This window comes from Podarcis liolepis (assembly GCF_965112155.1).
Source record: "Podarcis liolepis genome assembly, chromosome: 9".
Taxonomy (NCBI): Eukaryota; Metazoa; Chordata; class Lepidosauria; order Squamata; family Lacertidae; genus Podarcis; species Podarcis liolepis.
In genome coordinates, this window is record NC_139564.1 from 43,451,005 (window position 1) to 43,478,788 (window position 27,784).

Sequence of the window (27,784 nt, forward strand, 5' to 3'; positions counted from 1 at the left end):
ATGTTTGGCTGAGAGACTATGACTGGCCCAAGATTATCCAGTGAACTTCATGTCTGAGTGGAGATCTGAACCCTAGTTTTCCAGGTCCTAGCCCAACACTAACCACTGGCTCTTTCCATTACTATAAGTCTTCTCCATTATTTTCTTTGTTTAAAGGGTGTGTGGCTAATCTACAGGCCACATCTGGACCCTGAATATACTTTCTGTAGACTCCACAAAATCTGTCGCTTTTAAAATAACAGAGCAAGTATCAGAATAACAAAGAGCTCCTAACATGAGTTTGACCAAACTGTGGGAGGCAGTGGAAGACAGGCATGCCTGGCGTGCTCTGGTCCATGGCGTCATGAAGAGTCGGACATGACTAAACAACAACAACAAATGTCTTTTAATAGAGGAAAATGGCCAGTAGGGCTCAGAAGGCACAGTTGAGCTGGAGGGTTGCCACTGCTGCTGCTCCTTATATACTAGCACCTACTGCCTCAGATGTCCCTCACATGCTGCCCAAAGGTAGGGCTGGCCTAAAGTCAGATTTTCACACACACTGAGTTATAAATTTAGATGCAGATCACTCTGCATGTTCATTTCCATTTACATCATGATGCTAACTCAGCTGATATGTATCTACATCCAGGGCCATTACGTGTGACAATGTGCACTGGGACCTTTAGGCTGAGTAAAACCCACTAAAATTAATAGAATTTACTTTTAAGTGGGCATCCATAGGTTTACACTGTTAGTTTTTAAGAGACACCCACACTTCGTAAGCTTATGGTCGCCTGGCTAAAGATGACAGTATAATTCAATTATAAATTTAACCAGCTTGAAACATTTTGGGACTCATTATTGCTTTTTAGAAGCACAGAGTAGGAGTATGTTTGATTGCTATTCTTTATGGCATAATGTTTCTTTGCTGTGGTGATCCTAACACACAACTCACAGACACTGCCAGCCAGATGTGTCGCATCAAACTTTGTGCAATAGAATGTACAAACGAAACCTACGTTGGGAGGGGGTGGGAAAGAATAATTTCATGTTCTTGAGGGTTTTCTTTTTCCCATATGCAAACATTTCAATTAACATTTCTGTAAGAAGAACTACAAAATCGGAACATTAGGGGAAAGATGCCTGCTGCAGATATTGGCCACAGCTGGTGGGTATATGACACATATTGCATTCCTTCTTTTCTTAACATCTGTGATCAGTTGTGGTAACTCATGCGGGAGTTAGGCATACGTATCCAGAGATAAACACAGCCTTTTTGTGTGTGTATTTCATGTATATTTATTCAATTTTTTATGTTGCTTGTTTTCATCCTGGAAACAAAGCTAGCTGAAGTAATTTGGGACACCCACTTTGTCTCCTGAAGCCTTCTGGACTACTTATTGCTTTATTATAAGCGGGCTGGGAAGGAACTGCTTCCTTTTCATCCAAAATAGCCATCATATGTACTGGGCATAGACCTGGGTGAGGAAATCCATGCAATTGCCGGATAAAAATCACTTCAGCTTAACAGAAGTTGCAATCCCATGCATGCTTCTATTACTTTTCTATGAGGTAGGAATTCTTTAAAAATTCAGACCCCACGCTGGAGTAAAAATGGACCAATCCATGCAGCCCACCACTACCTATTTGGAATTTTGCAATCTACAAGCTTTTGTAGTTATCTTAATACAAGCAACATCGTTCTTGGCTCTTTACACCTATCAAATACGTATTTTATTTTAATAGATTTATTTGTTTGTTTGTTAAATGTGTATCATCTGAAGATTGCAGAGGGGTTCAAAGGCATAAAAAATATATAAAAACACAAAATACATAATGAAAACAAGGGGGAGACAAAACCAATAATCTTCCCCCCTCCGCCGTCCTCCCAAACTTATTATTTTCCCACAGCTGGTAGTCAGTATGGTACAGAGGAAGCAAGTATATAACATGGCACACAGCAAGTACGCAACATGGCACAAGGATTGTATATTCACTGCCCTCCTGGAGGATGACAAACAGCTGCAGAAACCATGTTCAATTTAGGCAGACAGCGCATTGAGTACATGATTCAAAATTAAATGATTTTTAAAAATATAAATTCTAATGCAATTGTCACATCAAAGAAAAAAAATAGAAAATATGTGCAGCACATATAGAACTACTAATATGCAAGGTTAACATGTAAAACTTTGCTGTCGCAACCTCACATTTAGCACATCATGATTGTAGGCTGTAACTTGATTGGCTACACAAAAGACTTCTATTTCATTTCATGACAGCATAATTAACTTCAAATGGCAAATTCCTTTAATAGACACTTCATAAAAATACTTTATTTTAAAGCACTATTTAAATGAAGGGGGAAAGTTACACCAGAGGACAGCTGCAGAAAATTCATCAACGCAGATTGTATCGGTAGCATAATTGAAGGCAGCAATACAAAATTATGTTTTGCAGCAACATATTTATAAACAAGAAAGCCCATTTCTTTATGGGAGCAGGGCTAGGCCTCAGAAACAGCACCAATTCTACCGGATTAGTTCTGGCCTTCTGAAATGTTTCTTTTGTCACTATGTCAGAACGTAGCGGTTACATGGTGCTTTAGAGCACTCGCTTTCAACAAATTTGTCGTGAACCATAATTGGGTCGCCACCCCACGTAAGATGGATCACTGCAATGCTGCTGTCCCATTCAAAAAACAAAAAGAAAATCCTGGCGAATTGTTCTGAGCAAGGGTGAGGTAAGAAGTAATAGGAGCTTAGAGCCCCAGTGGCTATGAGTGGAATTCATCAGCCCTGCTTGCCCACTACACAGGGCAGGTTGCTTCCTAATTCTCAGCTAGTAGTGCGGTGGAGTCACTGCTCCATCTGGAGTTCTGCTACTTGAGCCGGCCAGGGCAGAATATGTGCATGTGAAGAGGGCTATTTGTGAATTCTAGTGTGCCACTCTGGCTGCTGGAATAGTTTAGGATCCAGAAAACCCAAGCCTGATCCAATTCTGTCCCTTCCGCATTGCCATTCTTTGGGGCCTTACATCAGCTACGGTGGTAGGAACACCATTAGTGGCTACCTGTTGACTGCCTATGCCACTGGTGGGTGCAGTAGGGTCCTCAACCTTGGCTACAGACACCCCTCACCTCCCAGGCAGGCACAGATCACCAGTGCCAGGTGGAAGTATATCTCCACCATATCTTACCACCACCACAAACACGCACACACATGCGCGCGCACACACACAGCGAAGAGTAGGGCTCAGGGGTTAGAATTGATCTCTCAAAGGAATGGATTCCTCCTATGGGATATCTGCCATCTTCCTTAAAAACTCTGGATTCTGGAGTTTTTTCTTATGAACCAATAAACAAATAAAACAAAACCACAATATGCTCCCGTAACTAGGCAGTAGGGAAAGCTTCAGCCACCTTGTGTGTATGGAAACATGGGATATAATTTATGGTCACGAAATATATATAGACAGCTCCACAGAATTGTGACACTAGTAAAACACTCTGCAAATAAATTGGCACATCATTTTCAGCCTCGCCAAAACATGATCCAAAAGCAAGGCCGTCAGTTACACCAAGTTTCAGAGTTAGTGTCTTTTATTCTGGCATGTAAGAAGGAGATGTCAGGTGTACTCATTCATTCCATGGCTGACACGTTAGATCACAGCTTTTCATTTCTACATTTCTACATAACTTAAGTTTTGGGTTTTCACTCTTCATTTTGGCCAGTCCTCACCAGCAAGTTTGAAATGTAGCTCATTTCTCTCTCTCCCCCCGCCAACTTGTAATGCTTTCACTTGCAACATTAGTGACAGCAAAGGGGTGGGTTCCCTCCAACACAATGAATGCGATGTGTCCTAGAACAGCATTAGCTGCCATAGTAACAAGCTCTTCTCCAGTCAGCATCATTCACAGACAAGATTGTTGAAATTATTGTCCATATAAATGTTATCATATTTGTGTAATACTAGAAGTCAAAATCAGAGGGCTGTGGTGGTGTTTTCCAAACCTTTATTGAGAGTTTGGCACATACGCTGATGAGGATGGCTAACTGCATCATATCTAATCTAATCAGGATCAGAAACGCCTCACTCTATAATAATTAAGGGGAATGTCTGCGAAGCAATTCACATACTTAGCTGAAAGGTACTAAAATACTGGAAGTAAAAAGTACTGATTTGAAGATATGAATACAGAAATCAAGGCAAATTATTCTTACGAGGTCAATATGACTGTACAGAGGAATAAGGGTGTGTTTACGAAGACATTCTTGGCTTTCATTTTCCTTTTAACAGATGTACTCAGTAATATTGTTATAGCTTTTAGCAAGTGCATTTTGGTATGTGCAAGTCAGTTGCTCAATTTAATAAACATCTGTTTATTACCCTGTTTGAAAACAAGCATAATATGGTTAATTGTTACACAGGAATGCATTGTTTGCATATGCCTCTTTGGAAAGTCCACACATACCAAACCTTTAGTTGTTTATACAGATCATATCCAAGTGTGTGTGATGATAATGTGTCTAAGCCAAGATGAATTACAACAGGCTTCTCTTGCACAAACCATTATATTTATAATTTTTTAAAATAAATATCTACCATGCCTTCTGATTAAATAAGTCACTGAATCTGCATAGCAATTTTAAAAAATGCATCTTCACTTCCATCAGTTTAAAGAGATCAAGTGTATCCAGAAACAAACTGAAAATGTTCCAATACAGTTTAAATCATTGAAGCTGCAAACCATTTTAAACACTCTGAAATCTTACTAGGGTATAACCAGACTCAGACCTGCAGCCATGGGCGTAGCCAGGATTTTTTTTTGGAGGGGGGGAGCTGGGACAGGCCTTTTGTTGGGGGGGGGCATAACCTCAGTTGGCTATTTGGTTGTGATTGAGTTTTATCTACTTTTTACTGTTAACATTTAACTAAAAATTTCCATCAGGCTTTTATTGGCACATCATATTTTCGCTTTATTACTTATTAGAGAAGACCCGATTATTAAATGCCAAGCTCATATTTGTGGCCAACTGACAATGGATCAGTTTAGAACAAAGCGACTCGTTCTTTTTACTATGTGCTAAATTTTAAATATGTGCGATGAAGAGAATCAGTCTTCTAAGAAATCCTTTCACTCCCACACATCCGAATGTGGTTGTAACAAGAACTATTCACTACAGATCTATGCAAACCATTCATTAAAAAAGAAGCATTTTTTAAATAAATCCCTCTTTGAATTGCTTATACTTCTCACTGAGAAAAGAGGGAACCCTCAAATAAAATATGTGAACATTTTCATACAAGCAGATAGTCTCACACACACCAACATATTACAAAGAGTGGACTGTATCACACTGAAAAGAAACAAATCTAGATTCTTCTGAAATTGTTATTGTCATATTAACTCACACATTTCAAAAGCAATTAAACATTTAGAAAGAAAACACAGAGAAGGTAAAAAAAAAGCAGCATGCTTTACACTGTAGAAATAGCTAGAAACTTCTGCTGGGAGAATCAACACTAAAATGTAAAATAATTAACATAATGTGAAATTCTAGATAGAATTCCTAGATTCTCCTGCAAAAAAAGGTAATTTCCTCCCAAATGGTACACCTGCTCTCAATGTTTAAGATAAAGGACAGTCAGGGAATGATCCAGCCCCTCCCCTACATGTATGCATGGAACTGCACATGAGGTGGGAGGCTGGAACTCATCACTATGGCGATCACTCTCTGCATGCATGCAAACCTACAAAAATATTTGAGAAATAAAATGTATTTCCTTTCCCCCCTCGAGACAGAGAGATGCATGTCCCACCCCTGAAAGAAAGGGGGGAAACATGGATTTTCTGTAACAAATGCCATCCATATAAACAAAACACCAGCCGATTACCAGGAGAAGTGGACACTTTCCCATCCTTCCGTCACTTGTGCAGATTCACATACTGCCAGCAGAAACCTTTGTGTGGGTTTGTGTGTGAAGTTGCCGCTGGCAGGTAATTCAAAAGAAAGCACTACATTGTTTGAGCCCTTCTTTGATGTGTCTTTCCGCTGTATAAATGAATATCAAGAGGAACAGTAAATTTGGCAGGTGGGGGAAAAGAGATTTACAATTGCTTGCCTAGGTTGGCAGGTTTACTCTAGAATGCTGCTGCTTTCACAAACACCTAGCAACTACCGTGCCTTCAGGTGTAATAAGTTACTGTTCATATTACCCTCTGATGTAGTGCTCACCTTCTCGTATCTTGCTCAGCAGCTTGGTCAACTATGTTTAGTGGCCACAAAATGCAGCTATTTCTTCCTTACTCATTCAGACTCAGGAAATCAATTTCTTTCTCCATTTATTCAGAGTTTTCACCTAATCTGATTTTCATGCTCCAAATGACTATTATTATAAAACTTATTAATCTCCTTCCACAATCTCCTGTGCTCTTGGCACCACAAACATTATGGAGCAGACTGAATATCTATATCTTCAACCTGCTTTTGAAATGTGAAAATATATGGAAGGCAATTTGTCAAGAGTCTGCAAAATAAATTTAGACACACACACACACACACACACACACACACACACACACAAGGAATGGAAGGTTTGAGAGAACACTATTCAGATCTAGTGAAGCCAATGGACTTTATACTGTTGACTTCAGTGAGATGTGGCTTGTTTCCAGAGTGACACATCTTGGGCTTGGGTGGGGAGAGGAGTATAAGGCAAAACCTTGGTTTAGTACTATGAGAACAAGCCATAGTGATTCTTAGGCATGCATACTCCCTTCTCCAGTGCAGCCACAAAAAGGTATTGGGAAGCTTTCACTTCCGTTTTAAATTAACCACAGCTTTTCATGAAATCTGAACCAAGACAAAATATGGTTAATCTTAACTATGGTTTGCTGAAACGATTCAATTTCAAACCATAGTTTATAGCTCACTTGAACAAACCATAGTTGAGGTTAACCACAGTTTACTATTTAGACAACACAGCAAAAGAGAAGCTCCCAGACTTTCTCCTTGTTGAGAGGAATAGAGGGCATGGGAGGGGTGTCTGCGATCAAGGCTTGCTTCAGCTCATTCTTGTAATGCTAAACCACAGTTTAGTGTTAAATGAAAACATACTCAGAGTATTACAAAGCCCATTTAAACATGCAGCCCAATCCTACTCATGTTTACGTTCTACTGTATTCAATGGGACTCACTCCCTAGTAAGTGTGCCTCAGATTACAGCAAAAACAGCATATGTCACAGTGGGTCTGCCTGAGAGTAGTTCGTAACTTACCTTTGAAATGTTACTTGAGCGGCTTGTTGAGCGGCCTGGAGATTTCTCATTCTGTAAAAAGAATAGTAAAGGTTTCTTAGCTTCTGTCTAAACCAGAAAATTAAAATTTGCACAAGATTATATTTTGATTTAACTCTCAGCTTCTGAAAACGTACAAAGTTCATGTCATTGAAGGATTACCAGCTGGTATCCAAAGAACTACTTTAAGCAAGCTCAAGACCTCAGGAATTTTAGTTACCGTATTTTTTGCACCATAACACTCACTTTTTTCCTCCTAGAAAGTAAGGGGAAATGTCTGTGCGTGTTATGGAGGAAATGCCTACGGGTGGCATGCCTATGGATTTTCCTCCTCTAAAAACTATGTGCGTGTTATGGTCGGGTGCGTGTTATAGAGCGAAAAATGCGGTATTTCTTCTTTCCACAGCAAATCTTTATGCTTTAATCATAATTTTTACAATCCCCACAATCTGTTGTCCAAGAAAAGAAGTTAGAAGCCCCTTAGGGCATGTGGAACTAATTATGTGGTTTTTTGGTTTCTAGCCATTGTTTAAAATTACTTAATAAATGTCAAAACTGGGAAAGAGAGAAAGCTGATGGTGTCTGTAGCTTCTGAATGTTGCTTTGCACAGCTGCAGGCATTATATGTGGGACACCACCAAGAGCAATATTTAAAGTGTACTTACAAATCAAAGAAAACCATGTACATCTAGGCATAAAACTATCTTGACTCATATGAATGGAGCCTGACCCTAAAACTCAGCTAGATATTGTTATGTATGATATACATATACATACACAGACACAAGGAGTCAAAGGAAAGTATTGCTTAAGCCAGGGGTCCCCAAACTAATGTCCGCGGGCCAGATAAGGCCCAAGGGACTTGTTTATCCGGCCCACGGTGACCCCCGCCACCCGCTGCTGCCACCCGCTCTTACCGGCGCTGTGCTGCGTGGGTCGGAGGGGCAGCAGAAATAGCTTGTGCACATGTGCAAGCATTATTTTTGCATGCGCAAGCGTTATTTCCGGTGCATATCCGGGTCAGAGGAGGCCTGTGCACACGTGCACAAGCTATTTCCTGTGCTCCTCCGCCCCGGAAGTGCGCTGGAAATAATGTGTGCGCATGCACATGGGCATGCGCTCCTCTGCACGATCAGCGCTGGAGACACCAGCCCGAGGCGCAGTAAGTTTGCTGACCCCTGGCTTAAGCAGTAGTTATGCTCAGGTCAGCAGAAAGATGCCTCCTAGTTGAATGGTACTTAACTGCCAACACAAGCGGGCATATATTACAGAAACATGCCAATGATTAAGTCCTTGAGGGATACCAACCATCAAGCAAAGCTTGAATTTGTTATGTTTCCAGTAAGGATTCTAGACAACAACACCCTGCAATATCTCAACTATGAAGCCCCTATTTCTTTTCATCCTGAGAAGCAGAAAAAAAGAGAAGGTGGTGATGTTCTGAGAGGGAAACCATCTTAGTAGGACAGATCATAGTTGGATGACCTACAATTTTGTCCTTGTGTATATGGAGAAACAAGTGCACCCAACTACAGACAAGTTTTTTCTTTGGAAAATTGGACAGAGGTGCAAAAGCCGGGGAGGTGGGGGGAAGTAGAGGAGAATATCTAAAAATGGTTGTGGGCACAATGGGTGGGAGAGGTGCTTACTGGACTTTTCTGTGTACTTTTAAAAACATAACTGCACCACTGGTACAAGCAGCGATAGAGCTGCAATCAGTGGCTCACCATGTCTCCACACAATACCTCAGTTAGAATTGCTAAGCTAAAAACCTATGCACAAAAAAGAGCAAAATTATGTTCATTTCACAATGCATATGTAAAGATACTGCCATAAATATTAATGCATTTACAGATGTTACTTGCTAATTGCTAAGGCATATGTCAAGCGCATTTAGGTTACGAACATCTATGGCAACAGAATAAAATACAGTACTATTTCTATATTTTCCCCGTCAGACGTATCTCTTATTCAGCTCTGGAATTTTTCTTTAGTTTACTACAACATTAATCAATGCATCCAAGTAACAACCTAGTTTTTGACTTGTCTGAGCATGTCACAGTCACCTTCTGTTGCTTCTTTGCTCATGCCTAAATCACCTGGAAATCATTAATAGCATGTGAGAGTGCACCAACATTTAATACTAGGTTAAGCCTAAGGAAGCTTGAGTATTCATTTGCAGTTTTACAAAAGGTATGAACAGCAAAGTATATTTTTGTTGTTTCTTTCACCCCCATCGTGCAAACATGTTCTAGTTGCTGTGCAACATGTACACGGTACACTAGCCTGTCAGCTAAAGCATGCTTTTATAATTAAAATCATTTACACATTTCCAAGCACAATTTACAGGCTACACATGAGAGTCAGGCACGCCAACTCTAGGGGGCAGAGATGTTGTCAGCCCCTTCAATATTCCTTAGCAAAGCGCTCAGCCCCCCAAATACCCAAGGAGCAAGGGAAGCCAAATCGAGCATAGTGCAGCATCAATGGAGACTGGCACAGCCAGGCGCAAGGCCTAGCTGAAAGCTGCACTGGCTCACATGGTGTCAGGAGATGTTGCACAGGCTGGTGCAACCTCGCACCACCCCAAGCCATTCCCTGCAGCATCTCCTGACACTGGGGGGACTTGCATGGCCTAGTAAAAGGCTGAACCGGCCTGTGCTGGATCTCCCATCACTGCACAGGCCAGTGCAGCCTTCTGCTACACCACGTCACTCTGGCCTGCATGGCGTTGGAAGATGTGTATGACATCATGTGATGAATGTCACGCAGATATAAGAAGTCAGGTCCTACAAAGGAGAAAAAACACCTAGCAATGTTATCCATAAAGGATTTTGCTGGGCTTTCAGTCCGTGACTTCCTGGCTGCACAAATATATCACACAGCTTGCTTGAGATTTACTGTTTTCCACCTTGACTCCCAACAGAAGCCTATAGTCCTCTTCAACATTTAATGATTCTGTTTTAGAACTCCTATTTCTGCTTTAGAAAGTTAGTGGTAATCTGTTAGTATTAACATGGTTACTTCTTTGGAAAGTATATATCAATTTCTAGAGAAATGGGCATGTTAATGTCAAATAAGTGAGCAATTGTTATGAAAAGATGGTGTAAAAGCTATGCATGTAACAAAAACAAAATTATGACAAGGGCAGCGTATATAAAAACAAAGCCTCACTCAATACTAAGTTCTACTGGGTTTTTTTTAAAAAAGAAAAAAAATCTAGAGTTATGAAAGAAGCAGAAGTAAAGAGATGCTGTCACCACCTTTCCAAACCACAAAGGAGAATAGGTAATTTTTTACACCAGGAAAATCTATAGAATGAGGCTCACAACTACCATCTTTGATCGTCCTTTTTCCAGTATCTCAATCAAATTTAAGCACTTTGATTAGACTTCCTTCTTCCCATTTTGATTAAAGTACATTTAACCTTCAAATGCAGTATACAAAACATATAAGAAAGAATGAAAGCCACATGTCTGTTCCATTTCTTCTTTCCTTATTTAAAGCTTTTAAAAATTCTATTTCTGAAGTAAAGTTTTGGTTTGAAGAAACATCGAAGGGAATTCACACAACTGAATGTAAAGGGTACACAGCATGTAAACTGTCTTGACTTTTATATGCAAGAGATCAACAGGAGATCAGCAGGTGGCCAACACAAAAGCTCATACCAATAACAAACTTAGTTGGCCTCTAAGGTGCTAATGGAAGGAACTTTTTTATTTTGTTTCAACTATGGCAGACTAACATGGCTACCTACCTGTAACTGTTTTAACTGTAGCTCTGGGAGGAAGACTCTGTCATTATAGTATTGTTGCACACCACCCCAATCTCTGAGAGGTGTGAGATTCCAATTCCAAGGTTTGTGTTTCCTTTTGCAATGAGGCATAGTGGAAATGACACCATGGGTGGTTGTCTTTATGATATGTGGTTTATTTGGACATTTATAAAACCTGAGCCTACAATAAAGGGGTTTGCAGCATCAACACCCCAAAAAGGTCTTGTTTCTCCCATAGCCACAGTGATGGATTCAAACAGAAATCAAACATTGCTCTCAAACATTGCTCCAATTCTATCTCCAGTTTGCTGATTTACCTGCAGGTCACACCCCTGCACTTTTCAACTCTAGACACAGGTTTCTTCTAACTATCTCTTCTAACTATCTCTGAGTTGAGGGAAGGGTCCCTACCCATTGCCACCTCGCACAGAGTCCCCTTTCCTTTCTTCTCTTTATAGAATCATAGAATTGTAGTGTTGGAAGGAACACCAAGGGTCATCTAGTCCAACCCCCTGTAGTGCAGGATATGACCCATCACCCAGGTGATTCCTTCAATACAGGAAGCTAGCCTGGCTTATATTTTAACATTTGCTGGATCCATGGGTTAGAAGGATCTTGCAAACTACTCCCCCCCCCAAAAAAAAACCCCACACACATAAAAGTACATACAGCCACAGGCAACTGAAAATTGGTAGGATTTGATTAGTCTAATCAATGGACATTTTGTCTCCACTCATTGAACCTAATGGGGAAAGGGAATTCAACCCAAATTGGAATGAGTGGTGGGAATTAAAGAGGCAATCTCAAGCCACAGTCAAGGTCAGTTGGTGGGTCTGTCCCAGTAAGTAAGTGAGCAAAGAAAAGGACAGAAGCAGTAGAGCTGGAACCTGACACCAAGCAGAGAACATAAAAGCTTAGAGGTGTGAGATGCCTGACAGAAGCCAGCAACTGAAATGACTCACAGAAGCTTAGGACTTCTCTGGGTAAAGTAAGTGTCCCAGAGGTAGCCTTCAAGAAAGTTCTAAAACCAATTCAGTAGGATTGCTGAGTACCTAACAAAGCAGAGTTTGCTGGCACTGAAGATTACAGCAAAAGTCCTGATAGAAGAGGCTGTGGACCTGAGTGAAGACTACAAGTAGAGTCCTCAATGCCTATAGGTGAGGAATTGAATCCCTTAGAATAGTCTTCTTAAATGTTACAGTGCGTAAGCCTTCTTAGTTAAAGAAACAGTATCCAAGTAAAGTTCAACATATGAATTAGTATTACCATCTTTTTACATTATTAATTAAAGTAAAATATATTTTGTGATGCGTTCCACTGCTTTGTACTACTCTTATGCATAGCTACTGATTGGTAAACCAAGGCATTTATGTATGACTTTGTATTTATACAAGGTGGCAGGAGTAAATGGGTTGGATAGATAAGTAAAAGTTTTCAGCCTGAAGTAGAGAAAGCAAAACAGCTAAATTGTACTTCAATAATAATAATAATAATAATAATAATAATAATAATAATAATAAACAATAGTGTCGGAGATGGGTGGTTCGTTACGATCTGGTGGTAGTGCGGTGGGAGTTGTGACAGAACTTCACCTAGCTCTGTTCTTAGTGGAGCAGAGATTTATCTACAAAATATAAATGTTTAGATTCGTTAATTTAGAAGACAAATTGAATTATTTGGGAGCCAGAATAGCTCACAAGGAAATCCATCAGGCCATGCTAATTGGCAGACAACAGTCAATTAACATCCAAGATGAAAGAGTAGCCAAGTACTTGACAAACAGCCAAAAGCATTTCAGAAAGAAAAGTACATTAATTAAATACACAGAACAGAGGTGCCTCAATTAGTACAGAGCTGGAAAACAACCTTGTTTATTTTATTTACAGCACATAAAATGTGGATCTTTTTCATACCGCCCTAACAGTACATTCCTGCACACTACTCAAAAATGAGTCCCACTGAGTTGGGTAGGACTTGCTCCCAAGCACATGGGTAGTGGATGACAGCAGAGCAGATTTGCTTTACAGAAGCCGTGGGGTCACAATTCATTCCATGAAATCCTTTTTAGAAAAAAGCAAATTTGCGAATAAGAGTCTTGGAAATCAGAGAGGTGAAAAGAAATGGCTGTTACTTCTGCACCTTATATGTTGATGTAGCATAAAGTGTAAAATAACTACAAGAATAGGTTTTGTTGTACCTAACACTTTCCTTCAATAATATTTTTTTGTAGCCCAATAGCTCTTTTAGCACTATTGCTAAATTTTATCAAGTTGCAGAGAGAGCCACATTCCTACTCTATGTCTACCAATTGTATATATTAAAATACATGCAGTAGCTATTTTTCCACTGCACAAACAGGTTATTGTTGCATGCCAAATTTATATACAATAGAACACTGGATCTTACTTGCCCTGTCAGCTGTATTTATTTGGATATTCTGTATTTTGCTCCAAAAACAAATTTCATTTGCCATGAAACTCACTGGGGGACCTTGGGCCAGTTATCACATTGAAGGATTGTTGTGGGAATAAAATGAGGAGTGAGGTAATGAATGCTACCAAGAGCTCCTTGGTGGAAGCTCCTAAGAAATCGAAATATAATAAATTAAATATTCTATAGCATCCATCCAATGGCTGACCAGTAAAGGTACAGCAACTTTTTTAAAAAAAGGAAATACCTGGACGCCAAAATTATTCATGAAAGGGTACATTTTACAGTGGAACCTTGGTTTTCGAACATAATCCATTCCAGAAAATTGTTCAACTTCCTAAACCAGGCATCGGCAAGCTCAGCCCTCCAGATGTTTTGTGACTACAACTCCCATCATTCCTGACCACTGGTCCTGTTAGCTAGGGATGGTGGGAGTTGTAGTCCCAAAACATCTGGAGGGCCGAGTTTGCCTATTCCTGTCCTAAACGTTCAAAAACGAAAACTGAAAGCGGAAGCCTCAATACAATATGGAAACTCAAAACGGAAGCTGTGTGGCACATTCAGCTTCTGAAAATCATTCAAAAACTGAAGAGGTTCCACTGTATATGGAATTTGAAAAGTGAATGCTTGAAGGGTAAATGCAAATAAAAGTATCCTCTTCTCCCTCTCTATGGCCTATGAAAGCTATTTATTATGATCAAACACTGACCTCACTCTCCATTAAGATGCTGCTTTTACAGAGCTATGGCAGCAAACATCTCACATAAGCAAGCTCCATGCTGATCTCCATGACAACAGGTTATATTCTCTACCAATAAAAACTACTGTGTCCAAGGTTATACCTCTTTTTCTTCTTCCTGTGCAACTGGCATAATGCAGAAATATAAAGCTGCAATGATTAGCTATTCATTGTGAGATTACGCTTAATGACAAGATGTCTGCAACCCCCAAAAAATCAATGAAATAAAACTTTTAAGACATTATGATAGTATGTTCATAGTAGATGCTTACATTGTGATGGTCTTCATCTTGCCGGTTAAGTGAATATAGCCTTAATTTCTACTAGAATCCTTTCTAGTAGAAATCCTTAGCTGATGGGATTTGTATAGCTCTTTTGTAACTGAACTATGGGATAATCCATTCAGACAGGAGAGCGGACCATGGGGATATTGGAAGTGTGCTGATGTGGCAAATGGTGTCTGCCCAGGCCACAGTTTGCCATGCTAAGATGCAAAGGGAAAGTGTGGTTTCTCACTAACAAGAAACTTGAAATCTCTTCCCTTTGTGCTTGCGGGAAGGGGGAAAGGCAGAATATGTTGAAGGCCTATGCGATTCCTTTCCATATCTCCAGAACATAGTAGGATTCATAATACAAGTGCACTCTAGTATGTAGCCTTTTCTTAGACTTGTTGTATCCACTTAAAACCACATAACACCACCTTGTCATTTAGGGCATAGATCACCTGACAGAGTTGCACAATGCGGTGCTCACTGTTACAGACACATTCAGCCTCAATTTTGTGTGGACCACACAGGACTAAAGGTTAGGGATGGGGCACCTCTGACCCATGGGCCAAATTTGGCCCACAAGGCTGTTTTCCCCATACTCAACTTCCGAACATCTGACATAATATGCGTCATCAGGTGTGGGGCAGGTTACATGACGATTACATTGGCTACATGACCAAGGTCTCTGTGAGGAATTCAATCATGCAGCTAATCCCTATATAAAGCAATTCTGTCAGCCCCATGCTTGTGGCTTGGGAAGTTCCAAGTGTAGGGCTGTTGTCAGGGTCCAATAAGGATCAGGCCCACTAGACCAAAAAGATTTCCCATCCCTGCTATGGAGCCTTGCAGCACAACCCATCAATGAGGGTAACACCACACCAAACATCAGTTGCTTTCCTATATTCATTGAGAAATAAGTTGTTGAAATAGATAGACTGGAGGCATAGTGACAACTTTCTACTTTATACACAAATGTACTGAGAAATACTCACCACCCTCAATCAGAAGCAGCAGAGGGTAGCCCGGGTAGAAAGAAAATGAGAGGGTTTCTCTCCTCTCTGCCTGTGCAACAGCGATACCAGATCAATCAGGAGGAGGAGAAACCTAGCTGTCATTTCTTCAACTTCAGAGAAAAGAAGATGCCACTCTGTGGCCTGGTTTGCACATAACACTAAGGACATGAGTTGTTTAAGAAACCACAAGTTAAACACAGGTTGTCTCCAGATGACTGGAGAAACAAGTCATATTTCTCCCCAATGTTTGTTTTGCTTTCCAGCTACTCTTGCCTCTTGTCTTTATAGCTGGATGAATTTATGGAGTAGGGTGTTCAAACAATCCATGGTTAAGACATATTATGTTTTATTGCCAGTAAACACATAGTCCAGGAAATCATGGCTTAGCTGTGCAAACCAACTAGCTTGGCAGGCAAAGTCACCGATAATAATAATTTATTATTTATACCCCACCCATCTGGCTGAGCTTCCCCAGCCAATCTGGGCAGCTCCCAGTCGAGTGTTAAGATCAGGTGATGAAACATGTGGCTGCTCTACAACTCTGCAATGATTTACATTTATTGATTGATTGACTTAATAATCAGGCTTTGGGGGAGTTCTGCTTAAGTACAATATTTTTCCTCTTATCTATTTTAAAAGCTTATTTTTGTACAGAATACAACTGAATACAAAACAGCTTGGGAAAATTGAATATGGTAACCAGATTGTTCAGTTTAATAAGGAATTGAAAATGCTAAATTGCAAATAGTTTCTTTAACAGAAGGAAGGCATACCTACTATATTACACGTTTTGTGCAAAATGCAATATTAAAAACTATGTAACATATTCTAATTGAAATAAAATCTAACAATTGCATAGCTCACCTGTATCAGAAAAAAGTTGAAAAGTTACATGTCATAGGATGGATTTCACAAATTGTCTTTGCTGACTTATTGCATTTTAGGGAGCCTGAATCTGAATATGCTAATATAAAGAGACATGAGGCTTAAGATCAAATCATCAATCCACTGTCCTTTAGATGACAGTCTTCCATTTATTCTGAGTTTACAGATAAAAGTTTTGAGGAAACAATTACCTTATGTGTCTTTTCCATTAGCCATGCCGTACATAGAACTGACCAGATGATTTTTATCTTTTGCCACATGTATTTTTTTGTGTTAGCCTGATCTTTCATTCTCTGGACAGACTGGAGCATTCCCTTTATGTGGAGGAGGATCAGGAAGAAGTGTCCTTGCCAGTGGCGTAGCGTGGGGGTGCAGGGGGGGCTGGCCGCACCGAGCACAACATCTGGGGGGGCGCTCCACAGGTTAGGGGGCACAAAATCCATGGGTTAGGGGGCGCAAATTACTTGCCTTGCCCCGGGTGCTGACAACCCACTCTACGCCACTGGTCCTTGCTGCATACTATAGGGGTGAGGTTGGAAGAATGGGTAATATAATTGATGGTGAAGCGGGGAGTGGATAAGATAGTACTGCTCATTTTATTTGGAGCCTAGTGGGGGTGGGGTTAGCTCTTGGTTTGGGTCCTAAACAAGAATTCATTGAGAGAAAAGTTAGTAAGAAAGAGTAGAGAGGAGCCCTAACAGAGGGAGATGGGGATGAAGGACTTGGAGGACTGGAACTTGCTGTTGAGTGAATACGTTTACAGTTGCCAGAGATGTTTACCAATTTACAGGTGCTCACTGTATATTTTACATTTATTTAAAAGTATATTATCATTTTTCCCAAAATGTTTTGTTGGTGATGCTTTTCCTCAAACATATCAGGAATATATGCAATGGAAAGAGCAAGAGAGTGAAGGAGGCACCGATTGAAACCAGCAATATAAAACCAGCAATAAAATACCAAACACTGAATCACAGAATCATAGAATTGTAGAGTGAGAAGGGACCCAGAGGATCAAATGGGTCAGTGCTCTGCAATGTGGGAATCTCAACCAAAGCATCCACCACAGATGGCCATCCAACCTCTGCTTAAAAACCTCCAAGGAAAGAGAGTCCACCACCTTCCAGTGGACTTGGTTCTACTGTCAAGCAGCTCTTACCACTGGAAAGTGCTTCCTGATGTTTGGTCAGAATCTCTTTTCTTGTAACTTGAAGTCATTGGTTTGGGCCATACCCCTTGGAGCAGAGGAAACAAGCTTGCTCCACCATCCATGTGTCAGCCCTTTAGATATTTGAAGATACGCCTCCTCTTTTCCAGGCTAAACATACCCAGCTCAATCTACTTAACTTTTTTTATCTATAAGAATATCTTTTCTCTACAGATCAATTCAAATAAAAAAACCAGCTCTACAAAATGACTGAACTAATTGTAAACCTTACACATTTTAGGAGCTAATAATGTTTGAATGCTGAAGAGGAAGAAATTTTGTGAGGTTTGGAAACATTTTATGGCAACAATCAGAAGAAAACTGACTTCCACCACAAACTGCATCGAAACTCAGTCTCACAGAAAAAACGGACAGGTAACTCACACCTCTTAAGTCATTTGAGATGGAAAGTAAACTGTCTTATAATGCCCATTTATCATGTAAGATAAGTGATGATATAATTATAAGAAAATACATGGATTGTAAAATAAATTGCCATGAATACTTGATCAGCTAAAGAAGCTATATAAAAAAGTTATAATACGAGAATACAAACTGAATTTGGAATAATCGCTGCCCAGGTTCATATAAACTGTGTTCAATACAAAATTATTGATTGTGAGAGACCAAGGCAAAGAGTGATGGCATGAAGTCTAGAGCTCAGATGTTTTGGTCTCTCCCTAGCAGAGAAGTCATGAACAGTTATTAATTCAGAGTAAGCTTGCTCATAAGGCACTACCTTTTTATGCCTTTTGTTTTACTACCTTTTGTTTTACTAAACCTCTGTTAAGTCTTATTTGCCTCTTCCATCAAAAGTTGCAGCAGCATCCATCCAATGACTAACTTACTAGACACTTTTGCTGAAAGATTAGAGAGCAAGAAACTGCCTTGAGGAAAAAATGGGGAGCAGCTAAGTGCTCTTTAAAGAGAATGGACCAGATGCTGACTGGTAGTATAGGCATATAATTTTTCAGACTGCCATCACTGGAGCAAATTAAAGATGTGATTTATGCAAGATCAGTGCAGACTCTGTGCACTATGACTCCCAAGGATAATTATTATCTGTGTTCTGAAGGACAAACTACAGTTCTATAAAGGTCACCAAGCACTATAGAATCTTGTGTGCTTGAATATTAAAGGAACAAAAAGAATACCCAAGGACCTGCAAAATGATGGATGAGAATAAACTACTGCTGTGTTTATAGCACTGTCAAACATTATATAGGATTCTTACTTATTCCCCTAAATGATAGGCATCTATCTAGGCACTAGTTATAGCTCATTTCTGAGCATCACTATATGCCTAGGTACTACCTAAATCAGATCACAGCTGATAGCCAAGAAAGAATGAACAGCAATAAATGATAGGTGCATCCACACTTTTTAGCATGTAAAACCTGAACTCCATTCTCAGTCCTTGGCAACAGCCAGAGAGCTCTGGGATCCAATATAAACATTGTGTTAAGCATGTTAGTGGTCCTTGAGCAATACTAAATAGCAGCTACATTGGGGAGAGATCTAGATTTTGATTGAAACATTACCACACTTCTGAAATGGAGTGCTCCACAACTGATATCTAATAAACAACTGATACCTACCGTAATAAATATTAGTTTATTAGTTTAGACCTTTCCTTTCCCTCTACAATGGATACAGCAAAACAATTTTACAAATATTCATTTTGATCATCATTTTCCAAATCTGAAGTCAATGCAATGAAACTAAATTCAGGACTGATTAAGAAAAATATTTCATCTGCTAATTTATCTCAAAGCACTTAATGTTTTGCTCTTATATTTATCATTTTAACTTCTACATTTCAAAGTACATTTTTTGAAACATCGCGAGTGATTTATTTTCTTAATGCTGTAAGTTCATTAATTGTAACACTCTATAGGGCCCATTTGGTTGTACTAGCTTTCTCCGCTGTTCAACATTTAACTTGAATCATTTGCATTTAGAATCTTTTCAGCATTTTTCAAACAAACTTAATTTTCAGCACTAAAATAGCTAAACAAAAGAATTTTTTTTAAAAAGACAACACGACACTTTCCTATTCATTCAATGCAAGCTCATTGTTTCTATAAAAACACATGTTTTGTTTTTAAATGAACTACACAAATTTTGTTGCATTGTTTTGAGTTCCTAGGCTATATGAAAAATTCTATGGCCCCAGAGTATGCATTCTATAATCAATGAATGCAAATAAAGTTTTACAGTTTGTTTAAACAAAATGTGAACTTCAGCAGCTATATTGAGGTGAACTGGAAAGGTGTAGGCAAGAAAAAGAAAGCTTGGGTTGATTTGTAACACACATTCCATTTTTACATTACCAACCATTGTGTTTCTCCGAAGCTTATAGTTACCAAATAATTCAAATCCCTTGTTACCAAAATCTCATCCCAGATCAACAACCACAATCTGTTTTATCTGTTAAATGGTTTCCTGCCTTTTTTCAACAGTTTTCTCAGTTGCCTTGAAGGGCAGTAGAGATCCAAGAATATAGGAAGTAAATAAAATGTGTGGCCCTAATAAAAAGGTAAAGGGACCCCTGACCATTAGGTCCAGTCATGGCCAACTCTGGGGTTGTGGTGCTCATCTCGCTTTATTGGCTGAGGGAGCTGGCGTACAGCTAATTTGAATAGTCACTTTGAATTCAGCACTAAAATATATAGAGATATAAGGGAAGGGAAAGGATGCGGGTGGCGCTGTGTGTTAAACCACAGAGCCTAGGACTTGCCGATCAGAAGGTCGGCAGTTCGAATCCCCAAGACGGGGTGAGCTCCCGTTGCTCAGTCCCTGCTCCTGCCAACCTAGCAGTTCGAAAGCACATCAAAGTGCAAGTAGATAAATATGTACCGCTCCAGTGGGAAGGTGAACGGCATTTCCGTGCACTGCTCTGGTTCGCCAGAAGCGGCTTAGTCATGCTGGCCACATGACCCGGAAGCTGTATGCCGGCTCCCTCGGCCAATAAAGCGAGATGAGCGCCGCAACCCCAGAGTCGGTCACGACTGGACCTAATGGTCAGGGGTCCCTTTACCTTTACCTAAGGTAAGGGAAAGGGGGGATCTTGTCAATTGTAACAGGTTTTCATAAGTGCTCCGTGGTGAAATCCATGTGTTGTTAAGATACATAATAAAAATATTAGCTAACTGCAGGGGCCTTCTGAATAGATGCCAATTTCACTATTAGTAGGAATGACATAGCAGCCTGTGTTTTGTTGGCCCCAAAATGGAAAGTGAGCAAGGTCCCTTGCAAAGAGGATTTGCAACTTAAGGTGTTAGAATATGCAGAACTTGCAGTTTTAACCTACAGAATAAGCGAGCACAAAGAACATATATTTTAAGAAGAGTGGGAAATTTTCAATGTATGGAAAATAATTGTACACAGTTGAAAACGCTGGCAGCTTTAAAATAAATTCAACAGAGTAAATAATTAAGAATTAGTCCAGTAGCACCTTAGAGACCAACTAAGTTAGTTCTGGGTATAAGATTTCATGTGCATGCACAATTCTTCTTCGTATCTGAAGAAGTGTGCATGCACATGAAAGCTTATACAGTACCCAGAACTAACTAAGTTGGTCTCTAAGGTGCTACTGGCCTATTTTTTAATTTTTAATTTCAACTGCATCAGAGCAACATGGCTACCACCTGAATCTAGAGTAAATAATATTTGATTTATGTAAAAGTGGAAAATTGATTTGAATAGTTATGAACCATGGAAGGAGAAGGAGGGAAGTCTTTGGATGTTTTAAAGTTTGTAAAAGTGTGTGTGTGTGTGTGTGTGAGAGAGAGAGAGAGAGAGAGAGAGAGAGAGAGAGAGAGAGAGAGAAGGGTAGGGGGTGGGGGGGTGGCTGAGAGAGACGAATGACCGAATTTATCAGAAAATGCCCAGTCACCATCTGTGATGCTTACATGAACTGAGGAAGACCTAAAAGTAATAATAGAAATAGTACATTTTGCTGCATAATGGTCTCCTGCTGCTGCTTAAAAGCCAAAACGAATAGTGGCTCACTCATGATTATTCAGAAGTAGGAGATATTGATCTTGGGGCAAATGGCTGCAGTGACATTTTTATTATGCCAGGATATTGAAAGAAGCATAGTCATTTGCATTGTTATAAGATCAAGGCAGGTATAGTGAAATAGTTGAATATTCTTCAAAGTACTGCATGGACCACAGCAACAGACTTGAACACTTCAGTCCACTCCATATGTATAAATTGCAGCAGAGACCACAGCTAAGTGTCAGTGTTGGCAGCATTCCCTACTCTCCCTCCCTCAGTTAAAAAGAAAACAAAAGCAAGCTTGCTATGGGCTTACTTGTTGAAGAGGACTACGGAGGAATTTTACTCACCACACAATTGGCTAATTCATGATGAGATTTTTGCCTTCTCATAGCAACATGCATAGTTGGTAGATTACAAAGTATACTCAGTACTTTTTTTCTAGGAAAGTAGGTTCCTGTAATCACCACAAAGTTGTTACAGTAAATGCCACACTTTTTAACAACAACAAAAAGAGGTGCCAGTACTGGTTACCCTTGAGTGCTCCCTGAAAAAAGCACCGAATATACTTGTTTTGTTCTCAACAACAACAAAATGTTTTGAAGTTATTCTTTGTCACAACTTGCAATGTTGGTGGGGAAGGGGCAGGATCCATAGTCTAATAAGGCGACCCCCACAAGGGAGCTTGGGTGGGGCTATCCTAAGGCCTCAGTTCTACGTCAGGGGCTGGGGCTGGCTCCCTTGCACCCAGGTTCATGTGGGGGCTTACTGGAATAGCCTGAACCAAGCTGAACCATTCCCTAAATTCTGACAACTCCCTCCCTTCAGATCCCAGCCAGCAGGCTCGATATGCGACATTGGTCAGCAATTGGGCTACCCTAGTCCAGTATCCAGCTACATTATAATCATAATGGGGAATGACCTTGGCATAATCAATAAAAATTGTGTGCAGTGTTTGCTCCTTCTTGCTTGCATTCCTGGGCCTGAGGCACCGTAAGTTGATTATACTCTAAAACCAACATACAAACACACAATTACATCTCAAGAGAGAGACACGTTTTCATCTTTGTACATAAATGTAATGAAAGTAATAAGGGGCTCTCACATGGCACTCTTTATTCAAAACTATCCACAGGCCAAACAGCAAATTTTTATTATATGTTAATATGTAAAATGAACGTTAAGGTTTTACACTGATCTCCTATGCATGTCTAATCAGAAGCAAGAAAATCCCATTGAGTTCAATAGGGCTTATTTTAAGGCGAGTGTTCACAGGATTGCAAAGAAATCTATTGTACGACAAAGTTGTCAACAAACCGCTTATGCATTCTCTTGTGCAGCGATGTTCCACTAGGGCAAAATATTTCACCAGAAGAACAAGCATACAACTAACTGATTTTAATATAGCACAACACTGGATTTGGTCCATTGTTTTTATGTTACTTTATTGTATACTGCACTGCATAAACATTTTTAAATACTAAGTGATTTAGAACTGCATATATATAGATATAAATATATAAAACTTGACAAGTAATGTTTCTCAAGGCTGCACACACCAAAAGTGCACATCATAGTAGGCTGATATGCTACTATGCAAATTAGCGTCAAAACATCCAAGATTTTCCAGGTACCAACACTCATTAATCACAGAAGACTATGGATGAATAACTAATTCCTGCATCCTATGCAGTCCATTATATTTCAGTGAAAAGCAGACAAAATAGAAAATTGTATTGAATTTTCTCATGTATAAAAGAACAAAAAAAAAATTCTACAAAATGACTGAACTTTATACATTTTGGGAGCTGATAAGCAACAAATTTCTAAGCAAATACACAGGAGAAACGACAGAGCTAGCTAACACAGGTATCATTTAAGGAACAGTATTATTGAAGAGCAGCTTTACCTCCATAGCCTGTATTTACAGGAACATACCACTTAAAATGCCAAATTATTGGCTGCAAAAACAGCTGGAATTACTGTGTACCGCTGGAAACATTCTGTACCATAAGCAACCATTATGGCTGCATGCGACAAAAGCAAAATGAGAAATCACTATACCTACCGTATTTTTCGCCCTATAGGACACACTTTTCCCCCTCCAAAAATGAAGGGGAAATGTGTGTGCGTCCTATGGGGCGAATGCAGGCTTTCACTGAAGCCTGGAGAGCGAGACCCCTCTCACTCTCCAGGCTTCAGGAAGCTATCCACAAGCCTTGGGAGCCCGGCGGGAGTGCCCGCCGGGCTCCCAAGGCTTGCGGGCAGCAGCCTGCAGCCCGAAGCACGGGGTGTGCTGTGGAGCACGCCCCGTGCTTCGGGCAGATGTCCGCAAGCCTTGCGCGCCCGGCGGAAGCTACCCACACAAAAAAGCTACCCACACAATAGCTTCCTTACGAGCCTTCTCATTTGTTCTCAAAAGTTTTCATCCAAGTTTTCCCCAAATCCCCATATAATTATAAAGTTGTGACAATATCCTCAGCATACTCATTTTGCCTGCAGGCTGCTAGCAGGTACTCTTTTGTTCTTAGGTAGCAAATTGTGTTTTGTCTCATCACTGCTAAATGAGTAATAAAAGTCAAGTTTCTAAACAGAATGTCTGGAACCTGAGTGATAAAAATGTAAAATCCAAGGAGTCCAAATGTAAAAAAATCAGTGGGACCAGATGTTGGTAATTACATCTAAGCTATCAGAAAGGCATGAAACCAAAACAAGGATAAAAACAACCTTTCAGTTTATAAGAGAATGAAACCTGAGGACAAATCAGTCAGTTCAAAATCATTCCTGTGTGGTACCAGGGATAGTTCTGTCGGACCATTTCTCTAAATTAAATTGATCTTCATGGAAGAAGGATTACACTTCCATGCTAACAGAAGAAGCATGAACTGATTTGTAGTTTAAAAAATAAAAAAAAATGACAGGGGTATTTCAATAATATTTCAATTTCCTTTAGTTTTGTTTGTTTGTTTTTAATTCTACAATAAGATAAGCAAAATATGACTCCTTGTGTTCCATATAAGCTTCCAGGCACTTTCAAATCGTTCATGGCAGTGGATTCAACTAGCAATTCAGATAAAATACAGCCAAGTAAACAATGTATTTCACTGCCTCTGTGATATCTTAGTGTAAAACCACCTGAATTTCTTTGATACTTTCAGAAGAACTCCAATTACTTTTCTAATTAATTCAAAAATCATTGCGGTTTTTGTCCTATGTTGCTGTATTGCATTTAACTCGTTAATGTACAGTACACCAGAATTCTGTTAGCTGTTGTATAAACAAGCAATATTTATTTATTCATTCCAGAAAGGAATAACAGCAAATGAATGAATACAAAAACCAAAGGTAAAAGCACAATAAATCATGTTTAAGATAATCAGAATATATTTAAACGCTTGGATGAATTAAAAGAAAATGCCTTGAAAAGACGGAAGAGTTGGTGCCAGGCATACACCTCTGAGGAGGGCAGATTGTTGGGGAGGTGGCACTTCTTCAAATATTATGGTCCCAAGGCATAGCATGCTCACACTGTGGAGTCCCTATTGTGTGTGGGGTATGTGTGTGAGAGCTTACAGAGGGAAGTTGTCTAGTCTACTCATAAATACATTTGATTTGATAACTGGCCTCTGGACATTACGCAACAGGGCACCTTCTAGCTGAAGCCTGCATAGCCAGATAGATGGGAAGTGCATCATAGCACATTTCCATGCCAGGAGTTACAGTATAATCAAAACTGTACTTTGTTGTGGGAAAAGATAACTATGTATTTGCTCAAATTAACTGCATGTACAATGAGACAGAAGGCTCCAGTGAGCTATGATGAGAACAACCCCTTTCACCTTTCCAACAGGGAGGTTAATTGCTTAGCCCTTGCCTGACTTGCTAATTTTCCAGAACAGATTTTCACAAGTAACAGGAAGATTACCCTCTGGTAATGTTACAGAGAAAGCTTATGACTGGCTTTCTCATTAATTATTTCACACACACTCTCTCTCTGTTATTTGTATACAAAACTAATACTCCTCAATCACATGGAAATCCAGGTCTGCATTGATGCAGGTGAACCATTCCTGCTATACTCCAAAGAGAATCTAGTAATCACATCAACACCTCAAACATATTTGGAGATTTGATTATAAAACAAAGGCACCACTGTGATTTGGAAACAGAATGGTTCTTGGGGGACTATTTCTAGCCCCAAAGTGACAGGCTTTATACCATCCATACAGATCTCAGAAACTGGGAGTCAGCCAAAGGAGGTGCTTGCTTTTAGCACTTGATCCTGATGAAGACCAAGAAACTCTGATGTCACCAAACTATAATGCAAGCATCACCTTTTACATGGATTGTGCCTGGATTTTCAACCACAGAACCAAGAGACTGTTTGGTGCTAATGCTAGGCTTTATATTGCTAATCTCTCTTCCAATGTGTATCCAGTTACACCCTTAAGAAAATGTGTATCCAGTTTTCCCTTAAGAAAAATATAATTGTGTGAGATTTAGAATTTCTCTCAGTGTACTCTTTGCTACATTTATGGCTATCTGTAAGACAGGTAGACAGCACTGTTAATTTAGGACCAACTGCAATTAAAATACTTAGTTTTTAAGGTTTCAATAGCAGCCTTTGTGTACGTATGCAAGTTCAGGCACAATCAGGATTAGGAACACGGAGCTTAGCCTCTTCCCCACACCACGATCCCTGTGAATATCCCCTATGAAGCTGCTCTTAGCCTAGAAGCAAAGGTTAATTGGTGCCAATAGCCTCAGAGTCTAGTCATAGTTGGGAGGGGTAGAACCAGAGGTGTACCTAGGGGTTGGCGAAACAAGCCCCACTGACAGTGCAGGCTTTGAGGAGGCACAAAAATCACCAATCAGAGTATGGAACATATAATGTATAGGTGTGTTGCAGCAAGATCAAATGCAGGAAAAACTTTCCGTCCTTCTTGCACCACAGCACAAAGCCGTGTGGTGAACTGATTTGGGTGGGGAGATACAGCTCCTTCCAAGGGCACAACAGACCCCAGGTACACCTCTGGATAGAACAGTCTTAATCCAGTTAGTTTCCATTCCATATGTATTCACTAGAAATGGGATAGAATAGACACAGAAAAATCCTTTAAAATAAACTGCTTTTCTTCTCTTTTTACATATGCCAGCTGTCTGGAACTGCTAGTGTGTGATGCTTCTGCCACATGTGTGGAAAATCTTGCTGCCATTAACCCTAAGGGGGGAAAAGGAGGTGTGATGATGTGCCATCACTTTCAGGGAGGCTGTGCAAGGGGGAAAGGGGGGGTGTACAAGGGGGAAAAACACTGCCCCTAAGGGTTCAGGGAGACAGACATCTTTTCCCATGTACACTCTCCTTGAGAGTAAAGACATGCTGTCATATCCTGTGGAAACTGTAGTAAGATTTACAAAATGTGCCGCATAAGTAACAATTTCTAGCTGTTCCGGGGCACGAGTACGTGTAAAAAGGAAAAGGAAAAAAGCTCAGCTCTCAGACCACATTGTAATGGAATCCAATAGGAGTGTAGATTCCAAAGCAGACCCACATCTGATCCACACAATAGTCTGGGAGGTGCAGATTGGGCTAAGTCCGCTTTGGGTTGCGAACTCACCAAATATATTCTCCATCCCTACTAAGGAGTCTCTGTAGGAAAGGGGGCACACTAAGTGCCTATAAGAAATCAGTAAGGTGCAATGGGTATCACAGGTTTCAAAGACGATTCATCATAAATCACTTAAAGCATACCCAAAATAGGTCAGGTGAAAAGAAAAGAGGGAAATATGTCCAGGGTGGCTAGCAATGAAAGGTGGGTGGTGGCAATATGTACACATCATATTGCTAATAGTTCAGTCTTCGGCTATATGTAAAAAGATAAATCTTTATGTATAAGTGGAAAACAAACATGAACAGCAGATTTTTCCAAGAGGCATTAACACCGATTCACCGGGTATACTAGCAAGGAAATGGAAGGGGAGCCATAGTTTTCCCTCCTGTTAGATTCAAGCATTTTACAATCCTACTGCTAGTAGCTATCTTGAACAATGTAGTTCCCAAGGCAGCAAAAATTGTTTTTGCATATGCTCTGGAAGTCCCAATGGTAGAGATGTACACATTGGGGGTTGGGGGGTAGGACAAAAATATGTACTTTTTAATAATGAAACTTAAACAGTGTT

General features: G+C 40.0%; 1 protein-coding gene across 8 annotated transcripts in view; it reads right to left on the reverse strand.

The window, feature by feature from the left end:
* The window catches only part of MARCHF1 (membrane associated ring-CH-type finger 1), a 120,429-nt gene that overhangs the window by 39,259 nt on the left and 53,386 nt on the right, over positions 1–27,784 (reverse strand). For all 8 annotated transcript variants that reach the window (XM_083520298.1, XM_083520294.1, XM_083520300.1 and 5 more), the window contains one exon: positions 7,264–7,314. In XM_083520298.1, the coding sequence (XP_083376424.1) occupies positions 7,264–7,314 (51 nt within the window). The remainder of the gene's footprint in view (positions 1–7,263; positions 7,315–27,784) is intronic.